The sequence below is a fragment of the Gopherus flavomarginatus genome, chromosome 1 (genome assembly GCF_025201925.1).
Source record: "Gopherus flavomarginatus isolate rGopFla2 chromosome 1, rGopFla2.mat.asm, whole genome shotgun sequence".
Classification (NCBI taxonomy): Eukaryota; Metazoa; Chordata; order Testudines; family Testudinidae; genus Gopherus; species Gopherus flavomarginatus.
In genome coordinates, this window is record NC_066617.1 from 375,260,176 (window position 1) to 375,275,788 (window position 15,613).

Sequence of the window (15,613 nt, forward strand, 5' to 3'; positions counted from 1 at the left end):
TCCGCTGACTGCCTCACAGCCTTGCTTCCAACCATTAGCTGATTTAATACTGTTTCCTGGCTTGCCTCTCCAACCCGGATTGACCGGTAGGCCCCAGCGCTGTGTACTCACTGCACTCACTCCATGTTCCTAGCCAGGCTGCAGCAGATCCTGTCCCAGAGCAGAGGGAGTGGGGGGAGGAAGGCAGAGATGATCCAGCAAGTGGATGGGTTTGGAGGGAAGGGGAGCCAACAACAAGAGTGGGGCTTTGGGGGAAAAAGCAGAACTGAGGCAGGGCATTGGAGGAAGAGATGGAGAAGGGAGTGGGACCCTGGGGAGGTCGGACAGAGGAAATGGCCTTATGGAAAGAGTTGGGGCGGGGGCAGGGCCTTGGGGAATAGGCAGGGCCTCAGAGGTCAAGTTATCAGCAATTTGAAAGCTGGCCATCCTATGAGACAATGAGTTGTACACAGAATGAGTCCTCAGTTTGTCACACTGTCACAGCACAATAAGTCCAGGGAAGGGTCTAATGTCTCTCTGGCCGCCCAGTCAGTGATTCAGAGAATGGGGTCCAGCACCATATCACCAGCCATCTCTGCACAGAGCTCAGTCTGAGAGCCAGAGTACCAGGAGAAAACTTGAAGTCCCTTTATGAGTAAAGAGACAGAGTAGCCTGTCCCTGATCTGTTTGGTCCTCACCCCATAGATGATGGGGTTCAGTATGGGGGGCAGCAAGAGGTACACGTTGACAATGAGAACGTGGAAATGCAGGGGCACATTCTGGGCAAATCGGTACATGAGGGAAAGGAAGAGACCTGGGATGTAAAAAGCTAAGATAACACAGAGGTGGGAGATGCAAGTCCCCAAAGTCTTGAGGCAGGCGTCCCTTGTGGGGAGGCTGAAGATGGCCCTGAGGATCTGGATATAGGACACAGCAATAAAAATCGCATCCAGATCCATCACACAGAATAGAACAAAGAGGCCGTAGTAACTACTGACGTGGGTGTCGGCACAGGCAATCTTCACCACGGCTATGTGTGTGCAGTACAGCTGGGGGATGACGTTGGTTCTGCAATATGGCCACTGCCTTGCTAGGAAGGGAAAGGGCAGTATGACTATGCTGCCACGCAGCACCACGGCCAGGCCGATCTTGGCCACAAAGGAGTTTGTCAGGATGGTGGAATGTCTCAGGGGATGGCAGATGGCCACGTAGCGATCAAAAGCCATGGCCACGAAGATCCCAGACTCTATCACTGAGAAGCAGTGAATGAAATACATCTGGGTGAGGCAGGCACTGAAATCGATCTCCCTGGTATTGAACCAGAAGATGCTCAGCATTTTGGGAAGGCTGGATGTATGCATGACTAGGTCAGTGACGGTCAGCATGCAGAGGAAATAGAACATGGGCTCATGGAGGCTCTGCTGCATCTTCACAATGAACAGGATGGTGAAGTTCCCCAAGATGGCTATGATGTACACGGTGCAGAAGGGGATGGAGATCCAAACATGGGTTGCTTCCAGGCCAGGAATGCCCAGCAGGATGAAGGTGGAGGGGTTGGTGAAGTCGGTTGTGTTGTATTCTGACATTGAGTAGCGGACAAAGTGTCCAACTCTGAGGCAGAATGGCGTATCCTGCATGTACCGTATGTTCCCCTGACTTCCTGTATATGCCGAAGATGATGATTGCAGTACAAATACCTGGGTGGAGAGGCAATGTGAATATGAGACACTACATGCAATACTGGGGGCTGTTCTTATGAGTGAAGCAGATTGGTTGCTCTTCACACACTGAGAAATATCATAGCCATTAAAATGAACTATGAACAACTGACCCTACTAATGCCAATTCCATATTTTATGGTGCTCCCTGACTCAATAATTCCTACACATCGTGGTATGGGAAATCTTACTAGGCACCAGTAGGAGACACATGAGTGGATACTGATTTTCCCTCATTGTTCCTTAGGCCCTGTCTACACTGGCATGTTTTTTCACACACAAGCAGCTTTTGTCAAAGAAATAGTGGAGGAGTATACATTGCAAAGCAACTTTCAGTGATATAACTCCTCAGTTTCAGTGATATAATACGCCACTTTGACAAGAATTTTACACAAAATTTTTGTTGGCATTGAGGAAGAGGTGGAGGCAGAAGATGTGGTGCTCAGGTCAGGGTCCCACAGTGCTGTTCCAGTGAGGAGCTGTTCCCCACTCTGGAGGTGGCCAGCCAGTCTCTGCAGTCACAATCTGTATCATAGGGGTAGCCGTGTTAGTCTGGATCTGTAAAAACAGCAAAGAGTCCTGTGGCACCTTATAGACTAACAGACTTTTCGGAGCATGAGCTTTCGTGGGGAATACCCACTTCCTCAGATGCATGTAATGGAAATTTCCAGGGGCAGGTATATATATGCAGGCAAGCTAGAAATAATGAGGTAGTTCAGTCAGGGAGGATGAGGCCCTGTTCTAGCAGTTGAGGTGTGAAAAACAAGGGAGGAGAAACTGGTTTTGTAATTGGCAAGCCATTCACAGTCTTTGTTTAATCCTGAGCTGATGATGTCAAATTTGCATTGAACTGAAGCTCAGCAGTTTCTCTTTGAAGTCTGGTCCTGAAGTTGTTTTGCTGCAGGATGGCCACCTTAAGGTCTGCTATAGCGTGTCCAGGGAGGTTGAAGTGTTCTCCTACAGGTTTTTGTATATTGCCATTCCTAATGTCTGATTTGTGTCCGTTTATCCTTTTCCCTAGAGACTGTCCAGTTTGGCTGATGTACATAGCAGAGGGGCATTGCTGGCATATGATGGCATATATTACATTGGTGGATGTGCAGGTGAATGAACCGGTGATGGTGTGGCTGATCTGGTTAGGTCCTGTGATGGTGTCGCTGGTGTAGATATGTGGGCAGAGTTGACATCGAGGTTTGTTGCATGGACTGGTTCCTGAGCCAAAGTTACTATGGTGCGGTGTGCAGTTACGGGTGAGAATGTTTCAGATTGGCAGGTTGCCTGTGGGCGAGGACTGGCCTGCCACCCAAGGCCTGTGAAAGTGTGGGATCATTGTCCAGGATGGGTTGTAGATCCCTGATGATGCATTGGAGGGGTTTTAGCTGGGGGCTGTATGTGATGGCGAGTGAAGTCCTGTTGGTTTCTTTCTTGGGTTTGTCCTTTGTCCTTTGTGCTCCACTTAGGAAGGAACAATCAGTTTCACACATACAGAAAGGGAAGAGACTGTCTAGGAAGGAGTATGGCAGAAAGAGATCTAGGGGTCATAGTGGACAACAAGCTAAATATGAGTCAACAGTGTGATACTGTTGCAAAAAAAGCAAACGTGATTCTGGGATGCATTAACAGGTGTGTTGCAAACAAGACACGAGAAGTCATTCTTCCGCTTTACTCTGCGCTGGTTAGGCCTCAACTGGAGTATTGTGTCCAGTTCTGGGCACTGCATTTCAAGAAAGATGTGGAGAAATTGGAAGTGTCCAGAGAAGAGCAAAGAGAATGATTAAAGGTCTTGAGAACATGACCTATGAAGGAAGGCTGAAGGAATTGGGTTTGTTTAGTTTGGAAAAGAGAAGACTGAGAGGGGACATGATAGCAGTTTTCAGGTATCTAAAAGGGTGTCATCAGGAGGAGGGAGAAAACTTGTTCACCTTAGCCTCCAATGATAGAACAAGAAGCATTGGGTTAAAGCTGCAGCAAGGGAGATTTAGGTTGGACATTAGGAAAAAGTTCCTAACTGTCAGGGTAGTTAAACACTGGAATAGATTGCCTAGGGAAGTTGTGGAATCTCCATCTCTGGAGATATTTAAGAGTAGGTTAGATAAATGTCTATTAGGGATGGTCTAGACAGTATTTGGTCCTGCCATGAGGGCAGGGGACTGGACTCAATGACCTCTCGAGGTCCCTTTCAGTCCTAGAGTCTATGAGTCTATGAGTCTTGCAGTAGGAGGCTTCTGGGTACACGTCTGGCTCTGTTGATCTGTTGCCTTATTTCCTCGTGCGGGTATTGTAGTTTTGAGAATGCTTGGTGGAGATTTTGTAGGTGTTGGTCTCTGTCTGAGGGGTTAGAGCAAATGCAGTTGTACCTCAGTGCTTGTAGGCACAGCGGTCGGTAGGTTTTCGGTATAGGGTGATGGTAATGTGACCATCACTTATTTGCACCCTGGTGTCAAGAAAGTGGACCTCCTGTGTAGATTGGTCCAGGCTGAGGTTGATGGTGGGGTGGAAGCTGTGGAAATCGTGGTGGAATTTTTCCAGAGACTCCTTCCCCTGGGTCCAGATGATGAAGATGTCATCAATGTAGCGTAGGTAGAGAAGGGGCATGAGTGGACGAGAGCTGAGGAAGCGTTGTTCCAGGTCGGCCATAAAAATATTGGCATATTGTGGGGCCATGAGGGTGCCCATAGCGGTGCCACTGATCTGGAGATATATATTGTCATCAAATTTGAAATAGTTGTGTGTGAGGATAAAGGCACAGAGCTCAGTAGCCAGTTGTGCTATGGCATCATCAGGGATACTGTTCCTGACAGCTTGTATTCCATCTGTGCGTGGGATGTTTGTGTAGAGAGCCTCTACATCCATGGTGGCTAGGATGGTGTTTTCTGGAAGGTCACCAATACATTGTAGTTTCCTCAGGAAATCAGTGGTGTCACGGAGATAACTGGGAGTGCTGATGGCATAGGGTCTGAGTAGAGAGTCCACATATCCAGACAGTCCTTCAGTGAGAATGCCAATGCCCGAGATGATGGGGCGTCCAGGATTTCCGGGTTTGTGGATCTTGGGTAGTAGATAGAATAACCCTGGTCGGGGCTCTAAGGGTATGTTGATTTGTTCCGGTGTTAGGGTAGGGAGTATCCTGAGCAGATGCTGTAGTTTCTTAGTGTATTCCTCAGTGGGATCTGAGGGAAATGGCCTGTAGAATCTGATATTGGGGAGTTGTCTGGCGGCCTCCTTTTGGTAGTCAGACCTGTTCATGATGACAACGGCACCTCCTTTATCAGCCTCTTTGATGATAATGTCTGGGTGGTTTCTGAGGCTGTGGATGGCGTTGCATTCTGCACGCCTTAGGTTATGAGGCAAGCGATGTTGTTTTTCCACAATTTCTGCCTGTGCATGTCAGCGGAAGCATTCATTGTAGAGGTCCAGACTGTCATTTCGACCCTCAGGAGGAGTCCATGTGGAGTTCTTCTTGTGCTGTTGGTAGAAGGGTACCTGTGTATCAGTGCGCTGTTCAGTGTTGTCCTGAAAGTATTCTTTGAGTCGGAGATGGCGAAAGAAGGCTTCCAGATCGCCGCAGAACTGTATCATGTTGGTGGGGGTGGCAGGGCAGAAAGAGAGTCCCCGAGATAGGACAGACTTTCCTTCTGGGCTGAGTGTGTGGTTGGATAGATTGACGATATTGCTGGGTGGGTTAGGGGTACCATGGTTGTGGCCCCATGTGGCAGGTAGGAGTTTAGACAGCTTACAGTCCTTTTTCCTTTGTAGAGAGGAGAAGTGAGTAATGTAGACCCCATGTCTTATTCTAGTGAAGTCCGTTTGTATAGAAGTTTGGTTATTAATGAGAGTCTCCAGGTTGGAGAGCTCTTTTTTGATGTTTTCCTGTTTGCTGTATAGGATGCTGATCAGGTGGTTCCTCAGTTTTTTTGATAGAGTATGGCATAATCTCTCACTGAGGTCTGTGTAGTATGTAGATAGCAGTGGATTTTTTACCTTTAGCCCATTTGGTATGATGTCCATCCGTTTGCAACTGGAAAGGAAGATGATATCTGTCTGTATTTGTGCAAGTTTCTTCATGAGGTTGATGGATTTCCACTCCATACGGCTAAATGCAGTCACAATCTGGTGAGCCAGAAGCAGGAGAGGAGACTCTTGGTAAATAGTTTTGCTTTGTGAAGTGTGGAGGTGGGTTAAGGGCAGAGAAATGTACAAGGCTGGCTGGGTTTCTGTGTGCTGGGCATTTCCCCGTGTGGCTAGGCAGTGCAGGGGCAGAGGGGGGGAAGGCTGTTGACATACATGGAGATGTCACAGGATTCCTCCAGAGAGATCTCTAGGAAACTTTCCTGCATGTACTCCATAATCCTGTGATGGAGGTTCCTTGGTAGAGCTGCTTTGTTCTTTCCCCCATTGAGGGACACTTTCCCACCCCATTCCGCAATTACTTGGGCAAGAAGCAAAGCGGCACACAGGCGAGCAGCATAGTGACCGTGGCGGAAGCCACAAGCGGGTAGTAGATGCACCCTCGCTTTCCTGCTTACCTTCACGAAAGAGATATCTGTCACAATGATCCCTGCGTGTGGAAACGGGTGGGAAACTTTACAGTGTTGTTCCGTCAGAAATGCCCCGCAACCCCTTTCATATTGCTTTTCTCCCATGCGCAATGTCCCTCCACACTGGGTACACTCATGTGTGCTTGTCAAGGGTCAGCCAGAAAGTGATTGCTGTTTTACCAGGAGTATCTTTTATTGTAGCATTTCAGTGCTATGTGTGTACTTCACAACAAGGCTTCTCTTTATTGTTACTTGGGCTTCACCAGATATGTCTTCGAAAAGGAGGCATTACCTGCACCCCAGCCGAGCGTCTCCACCAGATAAGAAAGAGCCCAAGATGGAGCAAGTGAAATATGTTTCTGGAGGTGCTGCAGTTCTGTGATACAGACAAGATGGAACGCAGGCCGTGGAGAGAAATTAAGAAGCAGGAAAGAAAGGAAAATGAGGCATACACTAGGGGACACAACAAAGAGGCTGATACAATTTTTGGACGTGAAACCAACATGCTGCAGTCTCCCATAACCCTCCAGACTGAGCAGATGTGTGTCTTTTTTCCGCTTCAGCACGTTCAGAGCTCTGTTCCATGCCCTCCCAGACTCTGCCCACACTCTCCTTTCTGATTTCTGGGACTTCACACTTTGCCCTACCCTCCACCCCCACAGACAGCTTTTCAAAAGACAGAAGGGCTTACACTCAGCTCTAAATATCAGCCCTCCCTTGAGATGTCCCCCGCCCCAAGAATGTGGGTATGCCTGTGTGTGTATGCATGGTGGTGGTGGTGTGTGTAGGGGGGGTTGGCTCTAAAAACAAAGTGATTTGAATAATAAACACTCTTTTTTTGTGTCCATGCAAGTTATGAGAGTAGGTGGCAGCAGCAAACAAACAAGCAGTTTTATCACTTCCTTGCATTCCATCCTGGGCCTTAAAACACTTCAGTGGAACTGTCATAGCGCTTTAGTGTAGGCATTACTTACACTGACGGCAGGGGTTCTCCTCTCAGCGCAGGTGATCCACCTCCCCAAGAGCTGGTAGTTAGGTCGAAGAAGAATTCCTTCGTAGACCATGGTTAGATTGATATAGCTACATCCCTCAGCAGTACAAGTTTTTTTTTTGCTCTTGAAAAAAGGAGCCAATACAATTTTCGTTTGCATTAGCAGAGACAGAGCATGCAAGTCATGGGAGGGGATAGTAGCACTTTTCTTGGCACTGGGTAGGCCTCAGCTGGAGTATTGTGTCCAGTTTGAGTCTCCAATATATAGGAAGGATGTAGAGAAACTGGAAAGGATCCATAGGTGAGTGACAAAGACGATCCACGGGATGGAGTGCAAGCCATACCAGCAAAGGCTGAAGGAAACGGGTATGTTTAGATTGGAAAAGGAGGGTAAAAATGGAGGAAAGATGCCACATAGATCAGGATAAGAGGCAATGGGTCAAACTACAGCATAGCAGATTTACATTTAATCTCAGATAAACTTCCCAACTGCAAGAACAGGAGGACAATGGAACAGACACTCAGGCAGGTTGTGGAAAGTCCTTCACTGGACGTTTTGAACAGGAGGCTGGATAGTCATCTGTCTGGGGTGGTTTAGGCACAACAAATCCTGTATCTTGGCAGAGGGTTAGATTAGCTGATCCTTGCAGCACCTTCTCACCCTGTGGCTCTTCGATTCCATGATATAAAATCCTAGTGTAGACTAGGTCTTACTCAAACACAAGTTATGGAGCTCCGTACTGAGGTAACTGAGTGAAATTTAATGTCCTGGGTTACACAGGAGGTCAGACTGGATGATTTAATGGTCCCTTCGGACTTTGAACCCTATGACTCTAACAATATAGAAAGTAGTTCAGTCATTTTTATTTATTCTGTTTTATAACACACGGACAGGGGAACATTTAATTTCATTGAAAGTCTGAACATATTTAATCTGGCCTTGTATCGGACGTCTACTAACAACTTTCATCCCGGAGGATCCACTGTGCCACTGAAATGCAGCCACCTTAGGGCTGCAGCCCATCACTGAGGGATGCGGTAAAGCGGGACATTTTGGCCCATAATTCTAGAGAAAATTCAGCACCTGTGGCAAGGTCCCTAGGGTGTTTAGTGGCTGTGCAGAGTGGAAATGAAAACAGACCTATTCGCTATCTCATGCATAGATTGCACTTGGTGTGTCAAAGAAAAAGAGATGGATACCTGTGATTTCTGAGACGGAAGCGTCTCCTCTGGGAATATTCCTCAGGTAGCCGTGTCGCAGAAGTCTCTCACTCCAATATCTGCAGCAGCATCCCACGCCAAGAGCCGACACAGGATGTTCACTGTTTATAATATAGCTCTGTGCAGTCCCACTGGGGTCCACTCAGCCCCTTGGGGAGAAGCAGCATCTGAATACAAACAATCTGGAGATCAGAAACTCTCTAAGTAGTCTCTTTTTTTTCCATGCCTGCTCTTTTGTGTTTGTTATCCAACTTAAGCAGTAAACAGTAATTAAGAGACCTTAGCAAAGGGAGATGAGAACTCTTGGGCTCTGTGTTGGGTCAGAGAGGAATTGGCTGCTCTGTGCATTTGTGTATATTTAAAAATTATAGTTGATTATTAAGAAAACTAGGGATAATGCCTAGGTCTCATAGGATCTGATGCTGTGTAAATGCCCAGAATGGCTGGGTAGACAGTAAACAGACAGATCTCGAGAAAGATGACTGAGGGAAGACACGATTATGACATTGCAATCTATATGGTTTTATAAAAATATGCTAATGAATGAATATAATTTAACTAGAATATGCTTCCTGCAAAAGGTCTCTTGTAACATATCATTTCAAATCTTATAATCTACTCAGTGTGCTCATCCTAGTGTAATTATGCAAAGTGTGAGCCATTAATGGTGGTTTGGAATCTGGTTGACTGTCATTAACCAGGACAATTGACTGCAGATGGGTGTGTTTTACCTGCAAGTCTTCCTGTAGACCTGTGTGCTGGCAAGTGGGCAATGAACCCTTGCAGTGACATGTGATCATGGCACCTGAACTGGAATCCATCTTTAACCTGGTGTCTTTCCATTGAGAAGGAGGGGTGGGAATCCAGAGAGGGACAAAGGATTCCCGCTTTATGCAAAAGATTCATAAATGGGTGGAACAGAACAAAGAGAGGAGCCACCATGAAGAATCCCCTAGCTACCCCCTGAGCTGCAACAAGAGCTGTACCGGGGCAAGGCCGGCTCTAGGCACCAGCAGAACAAGCAGGTGTTTGGGGCAGCACATTTCCAAGGGGCAGCATTTGGGATTTTTTTTTAAACTCACTTCCTCCCGTCTCACAACCCTGCAGAAGCAGAGCCAGGGAACAGCTGGTGATCCAGCCTGGGAGCTGAAAACCCATAGGACCCTGGGAGCTGTAGTTCCTTGCCTAGCTCCTGTTTATAGAGCCAGCCCTGGAGCAGGGAAAGAACTAAATTTCCCAGCAATCCCTTGGGAGCTATCAACAGGATAGGGAGGAGTAGAGAGTGAGGTAGCTGAGCCATGCTGTGAATTGAAAGGGGGGCACTGTGAATGGAGAACAAGTGTGCCCAAGGAGTACAAGGCTTTGCCCCAGATATCCCCTTCAGAAGACATCCCCAGACTGCATTAGGGATACTGGGGTGACCTCACCTTGCAGCCCTCAAAGAAGGAATTGGGTGGACTAAATGGACAGTGCCTCTCTCTAGCTGAAGCCTAGCAAGAGAGGTACGTGGATCCCACTAGAATTTAAAATAAAAATGAATGGGGGGGGAGGCTCTGCTGGACCTGGGGAGCTTTAGATTCCATGCCAGACACCTAGGAGGATTTCCAGTTCTGAGCCATGGAAGCAGAAATTGACTTTTCCTTTCCAGATGTAGCTAATATTCAGAAAGGGAATCTAGCACCTGCCTTCCAGATTTGAACACCTCAAAATTCAGGAGTGCTCAAGCCCAGTTTGGGCAACTGTTACTTCATTTCTCCCATATCAAATATACTGATCCACTGCGACTTGCTGTAGAAAAAGTAGGATAAAATTGAGCAAGAAATGCTTCCCAGTGGTTAACAGGACTGGAATTGCTGTTTTCAACAGCCACTGCCTTTTGTTTGTTTGTTTAAAAGGAAGACAGTGATACTGCATTGGCAAATGCCCCATAGAAAGAAAGAGTGGAACAAAAGAATAATAAAGGCACCTCAACTTTTCCTCATTTCTGGAGGACAGTCTTATAATATCCATCCAGAGATCCTCCAGTCACACAAGCTGAAAATTGTTCCACTTTACTGCAGTTGTGTAACCATATGGGAACTAGTCCTGTCTGTGTTCTGTGCACATCCAAAATTCCTGCTGAATGACCCGCCCTGGGAGCGAGTTACCAGTGACCCAGGGCTGGGACAGCAGGAGGGGGCAGGTTGGGGGGAGATCCCAGGGCTGGGGCAGCAGGTGGCTGGGGGGAGGGCACTGGTGGGTGAAAGGAGGGAGCCCAGCGCTGGGGCGGCAGGGGGTATGGGGCGGTGGGAAGGAGAACGTACAGCTGTGGCAACAGGGGAGTGCACGGGGGGGGGTGAGGAGCACAGGGCTGAGGAAGGAGGCAGCCAATTTTTTTTTTGCTTGAGGCAGCAAAAAACCTTGAGCCGGCCCTGACCAAGGGAAAGAATTGTGCCCAGGCCTGGTAGGTGTCCAGTCTGAAGAAAAAAGTTACTGAAGCATCTCTGAGGGTGAGATTGTCTGTATTCAGTTTGACTAGACATAGATTTGCGTGTTTTAGTTTATTTTGCTTTGTGGCTCACTTTGTTAAACCTGTCACAATGACACTTTCAACTGGCACTGGGGATTTTTGCTAAGAGATCAGAGGTCACTAATTCTCATCAGTCACTGTTATCATACCATGTAGAACCTTTCATTGAAGGATCTTCAAAAGACAGAGGTACAAGGAGACATGACTTCGCCAAAGTCACACTGAGAATGACAGAACCCAGCAGCTTTGATTTCCCTGCCATAACAACGGTCTCTCCATCAGTAAAGGAGCACATGGTAAGCAGGAAATGGACTCATACTGTAGTAGGGCCTCTTCATTGGGTGGCATGCTGGACTTCTATAGGGTGCAACCTGGAACAGCAGTAATTCTGAGCCCTCTGGCATCCCAACCTGGGCCCCCTCTCACACTGTGAGGCTGTGACACAGCCATACCAGGCACAGACACATCCACCTGCAGTTACGTGAAAACGTTTACTAGCCACTCATGAACCAGCAATAGAGATGCTCCAGCCAGTTCCCCTCAGCTTCCCAGCCTAGGACCTCAGAGCTGTGCTGTCTTGCCCTTGTCAGAAGACTGACCAGTGTACGTTTATTGCCCTGCCCCCATCCCTCAATGTGGAGAGGACAATGCACCAGCCCCCGTTCCTGAGCAGATTTCCCTTTTGCATTTCAAACAACACACTGTATTAGGTAAATCAATAGAAAGCAGATGTACTAAGTACAGAAAAATTTATTTTAAGTTATTATAAGTTATAGAGAACAGATCAAAGTTGGTTACTTAAGAAATAAACAGAATTGCTATCTAAGTTCTATACCCTAGACATAATTTCAATCAAGGGGTGTTTCACCCTGATGGGACAAAACAGTCCACCCATCTTTCATACACAGGCTACAAATCCCTTCAGCTTGGGACAACATCCCCAGTTCATTCCTTATCCTAAGGTGGTTCCAGGGGTTGAGTTGTGGGGAGAATGAGGCCAAGCGACAATGTCGCTTTCCACTATTCCATTTTCTGCCATGTGGAAGGAACTGCATTTTTCCAAGCAAAAGCCCCAGCGCAGTTACTGGAAAATTTCAGGCACAAGATGGAGTTCAGTGTCACATGAGCTGGTAACGTGCCCTTGCCTGCTTCGACAAATAGATCAGCTGTAAACAACATTGTTTCTGTTACTGGGAAGCAAACACATTTGAAATACTGGTACACAGTCAATATTCATAACTTTAGGTACAAAAAGGATACATGCATACAAAGAGGGTGATCATATTCAGCAAATCATAACTTTTCCATTGATACATTACATGACAAATTTATATAAAACACATCAAATCATATCACCATGGTAAATATGGGGATGCCAGGGTGTTGTTTTGGGTGCAGAATGTCACATCTCCCCCATTAGTTTACTGCAGCAGGGTTAGTCACTGAGTAATGCAGTGGCAGTCTGCACAAGGCCTTAATTAGGTTTTGACCATAGAACTCCCAAGTGTTGCAAACGTTGTCGTGTTACCCATGGGTGCTCTTGCACACTTCTCTGTACCTATCAGCACTTTGTAAATTAGTCTAGTGATGTCAAAGTCAGCAAGTACCTTCTCTGCAACCCAAGAAAAACCTATTAATGTCTGTGCAGCATTGCTTACCATTGTGCTTTTCCAGCTGGTGATATCTCAACACAGATAGTCATCAATGCCATGAGGTGATGTGACTCAGTTTCCCCTTTCACACAGCAGACCAGATTTATTATGGTTTCCCTGCCGAGAGAAGCTTTGAACCTGTTTAGAGGTGTCAGCTGAGAAGCAGTATCCCCATACGGTTTCCTGTTTACTGCTTGTAGCATAGCTAAAAGCTTTCCCCCCAAATCATGCATGTTACACCTTTCCATAGGATTTACCATCAGTACCAAATTCTTTGTTATTAGATTTACCATTAGCAACAAACTTTGCATCATCAGATTTAACACTATCACCAATTATTTTTTTTTATCACAGGTAAGTGTTTCCATGTATTTTTATTATACTATGCCTTTTGCTTGAACAATTTGGTTTGTTCACCATCCATTGGGCCATTCAATTCCTCCAATAACTTTAGCATGTATTTAGTTAAGGTTTTTACTTTCCCCTCAGTGTGCCCTTCAGTAGGGATCTTAGTCTACATTATCTTTGGTGTCTTGGTATGCCAGGTCTGGTGTTGTAAAGATGTAAGAGGACTATGTATGTTCGCTAGCCCTCTGTGGAGGAAGGGGGTAAACGCAACATGCGTCCCCACAAGCGTTAACTTCTCTGTTTGTGGTTTATTTACAATAAATGCTTGTGTCTGCTCAAAATCTTCAACCAGAGAAGCCATCTCATCCACAATGTTCACCCTTTTGTCCCACAGACACTGTTTTGCATCATCTGTACATATATTTAAGAAATGCTTCTGAGCAACAACATCAAGTGCTCCTTCAAAGCTTATAATACCTTTACCCCTTGTCCACTTTCCCATCAAACCTTTCATTTTATTTACATATTCCACTTACTCATATCAGCATCCCTCTTAGGATTTGTAAACTTCACTCCATATGTTTCAGGGGTAATCTGAAATTGTTTCAAAACCATTTCTTTGAATTTAGAATAATCTAAAAGATTCCCAACTGGCATTTTATTGAGTATATCCAGTTTTTTACCAATGAACTTTGCAACTAAAGTGGGCATCTTCTGTTTATCAGGAATCTTACGAATTACACACACTATCTCAAAGTGAAGTATTCACTAATATCACCTGCCTCATTATATGCAGGACACAATTGTTCCCATTTGTAGACTTTTAAAGAAATTCCCGCATTTCTCCTTTCCAACCACTGACCACCTCTCCAGTCAATGTCTTTTTCTTCTAACTGTGTTTTAAAGTGTTGAGTTGTGATGGGAGTGAGACCAAATGGTGATGTCAATTCCCCTTTTACAGCTTCTGCCATGTGGAGGGAACTTCATTGTCCCAAACCGAGATACCGGCACAGTTACTGGAAATGTACAGGCACAAGATCGAGTCCAGTGTCACATGAGCTGGTCACATGCCCTTGCACGTATTTCAGCTACAGATGGGGCCAAACGTCTTCCATGGCCCGATGTGTTCATTGATGAGCCATCAAGTTGAATATCCATTCACAAAGTGCTGGTTAGTCTGGATGTGAACTCCTTTGTGGGAGTCACCACAGGAGGGAATGTATCTGAAATACAGGTAGATAGTCAGTATTTGTTACTTCAGAGGCAAAAATGATACAGACACACAAATAGAATAATCACATTCAGCAAACCACAGCTTTTCCATAGATACCTCACATGAAATAGTTTGTACAAGATTTGTTGCAAATATATAACAGTGGCAAATGTGGGGTTCCAGGGTTTTGCTTTGGGGTACAGGATGTCACAGCAATATAGCTATAGAACTAGAGCTCTCTGAAATCTAATTTTTATTATATAAGATTTACGTCCGTGTCCTGAAATAGACTGCAAACTACTCTGTACTGTAGGAGAAAAGTCTGCCGAGGTCCAGAGCAAAGGAAAGTAGCCTCAGGGCCTTGGCGCTTGGTGTGCAGCTCACAGAGGGAGGCACTAGAATGGAAGCTTCATCCTGAGTCTGTGCCTAGAAACCCAGAACCAGTTGCAGGGCCTGAAAGCTGCTCTGACTCTAAAGCACATGGCTGCAGTGTGTGGGACCCAAACACACCCTTCTGGCGGGCGTAGAGCCATGGCAGCTTGAGCAAGGCTGTGAGAGCAAACCCAGAGCTGCCACACCAATATTAGAATACTGTGAGTGGAAAGGGAGTAGGGCCGGGTAATCCCAAACCTGTGTGATGAGGTCCTCAAGCTGTTCCCTTCACCCTACCATGGTTCAGCTCCCCCAGACACTCCAATTGGTTCAGCACATCTTTGCCAGAGCTCCCCCTTGGGTGCACTCTGTTTCCTGTTTCTCTCTTTCGAGGCACATGATTGTTAAAGCAAACAGACTCAGGCCCTGCAAACGGGGTTTCTAAAACCTTTCCTTTACTTTAGACAGCACAAGAGATATTGAATACACACAATACTATACCCGCCCACCATTCCCTGTCTCAGTGGACATTAGATCATATGGACAGCCATAATGGGCCAGACCATGGGTCCATCTAGCCCAGTATCCTGTCTTCCGACAGTGACCAATGCCAAGTTCTTCAGAGGGAATCCCTTTCCTGTCAACCATTCCTAGCTTTTGACAAACAGGCTGGGACACAATCCTTCCCCATCCTGCTTAATAGCCATTGATGGACCTGTCCTCCGCGATTTTATCTAGTTCTTTTTTGAATCCTGGTATACTCTTGGCCTTCACAACATACTCTGGCAAGGAATTCCACAGGTTGCCTGTGCATTGTGTGAAAAAATACTTCTTTTGTTTGTTTTTCAAACCTGCTGCCTATCAATTTCATTTAGTGACCCCTAGTTTTTTGTTATGGGAAGGAGTAAATAACAATTCCTGATTTACTTTCACCACACTGGTCATGAATTTATAGCCCCCTATCATCTCTCCCCTTAGTGGTCTTTTTTTCAAACTGAAAAGTCTTAGTCTTTTAAGTCTCTCCTCATACAGAAACTGCTTCATATCCCTAATCATTTTTGTTGCCCTTTT

At 46.1% G+C, this 15,613-nt stretch overlaps 1 protein-coding gene across 1 annotated transcript; it reads right to left on the bottom strand.

The window, feature by feature from the left end:
* Positions 1-585: 585 nt before the first annotated feature.
* Positions 586-1,566, bottom strand: LOC127044548 (olfactory receptor 52M1-like). Its single transcript, XM_050939566.1, has one exon. It carries the CDS (start codon positions 1,564-1,566, stop codon positions 586-588), a length of 981 nt encoding a protein of 326 aa, XP_050795523.1.
* Positions 1,567-15,613: the final 14,047 nt, after the last annotated feature.

Coding starts and splice junctions, on each gene's coding strand:
- LOC127044548 (XM_050939566.1), bottom strand. CDS start 1,566: ATGTCAGAATACAACACAACCGACTTCACCAACCCCTCCACCTTCATC.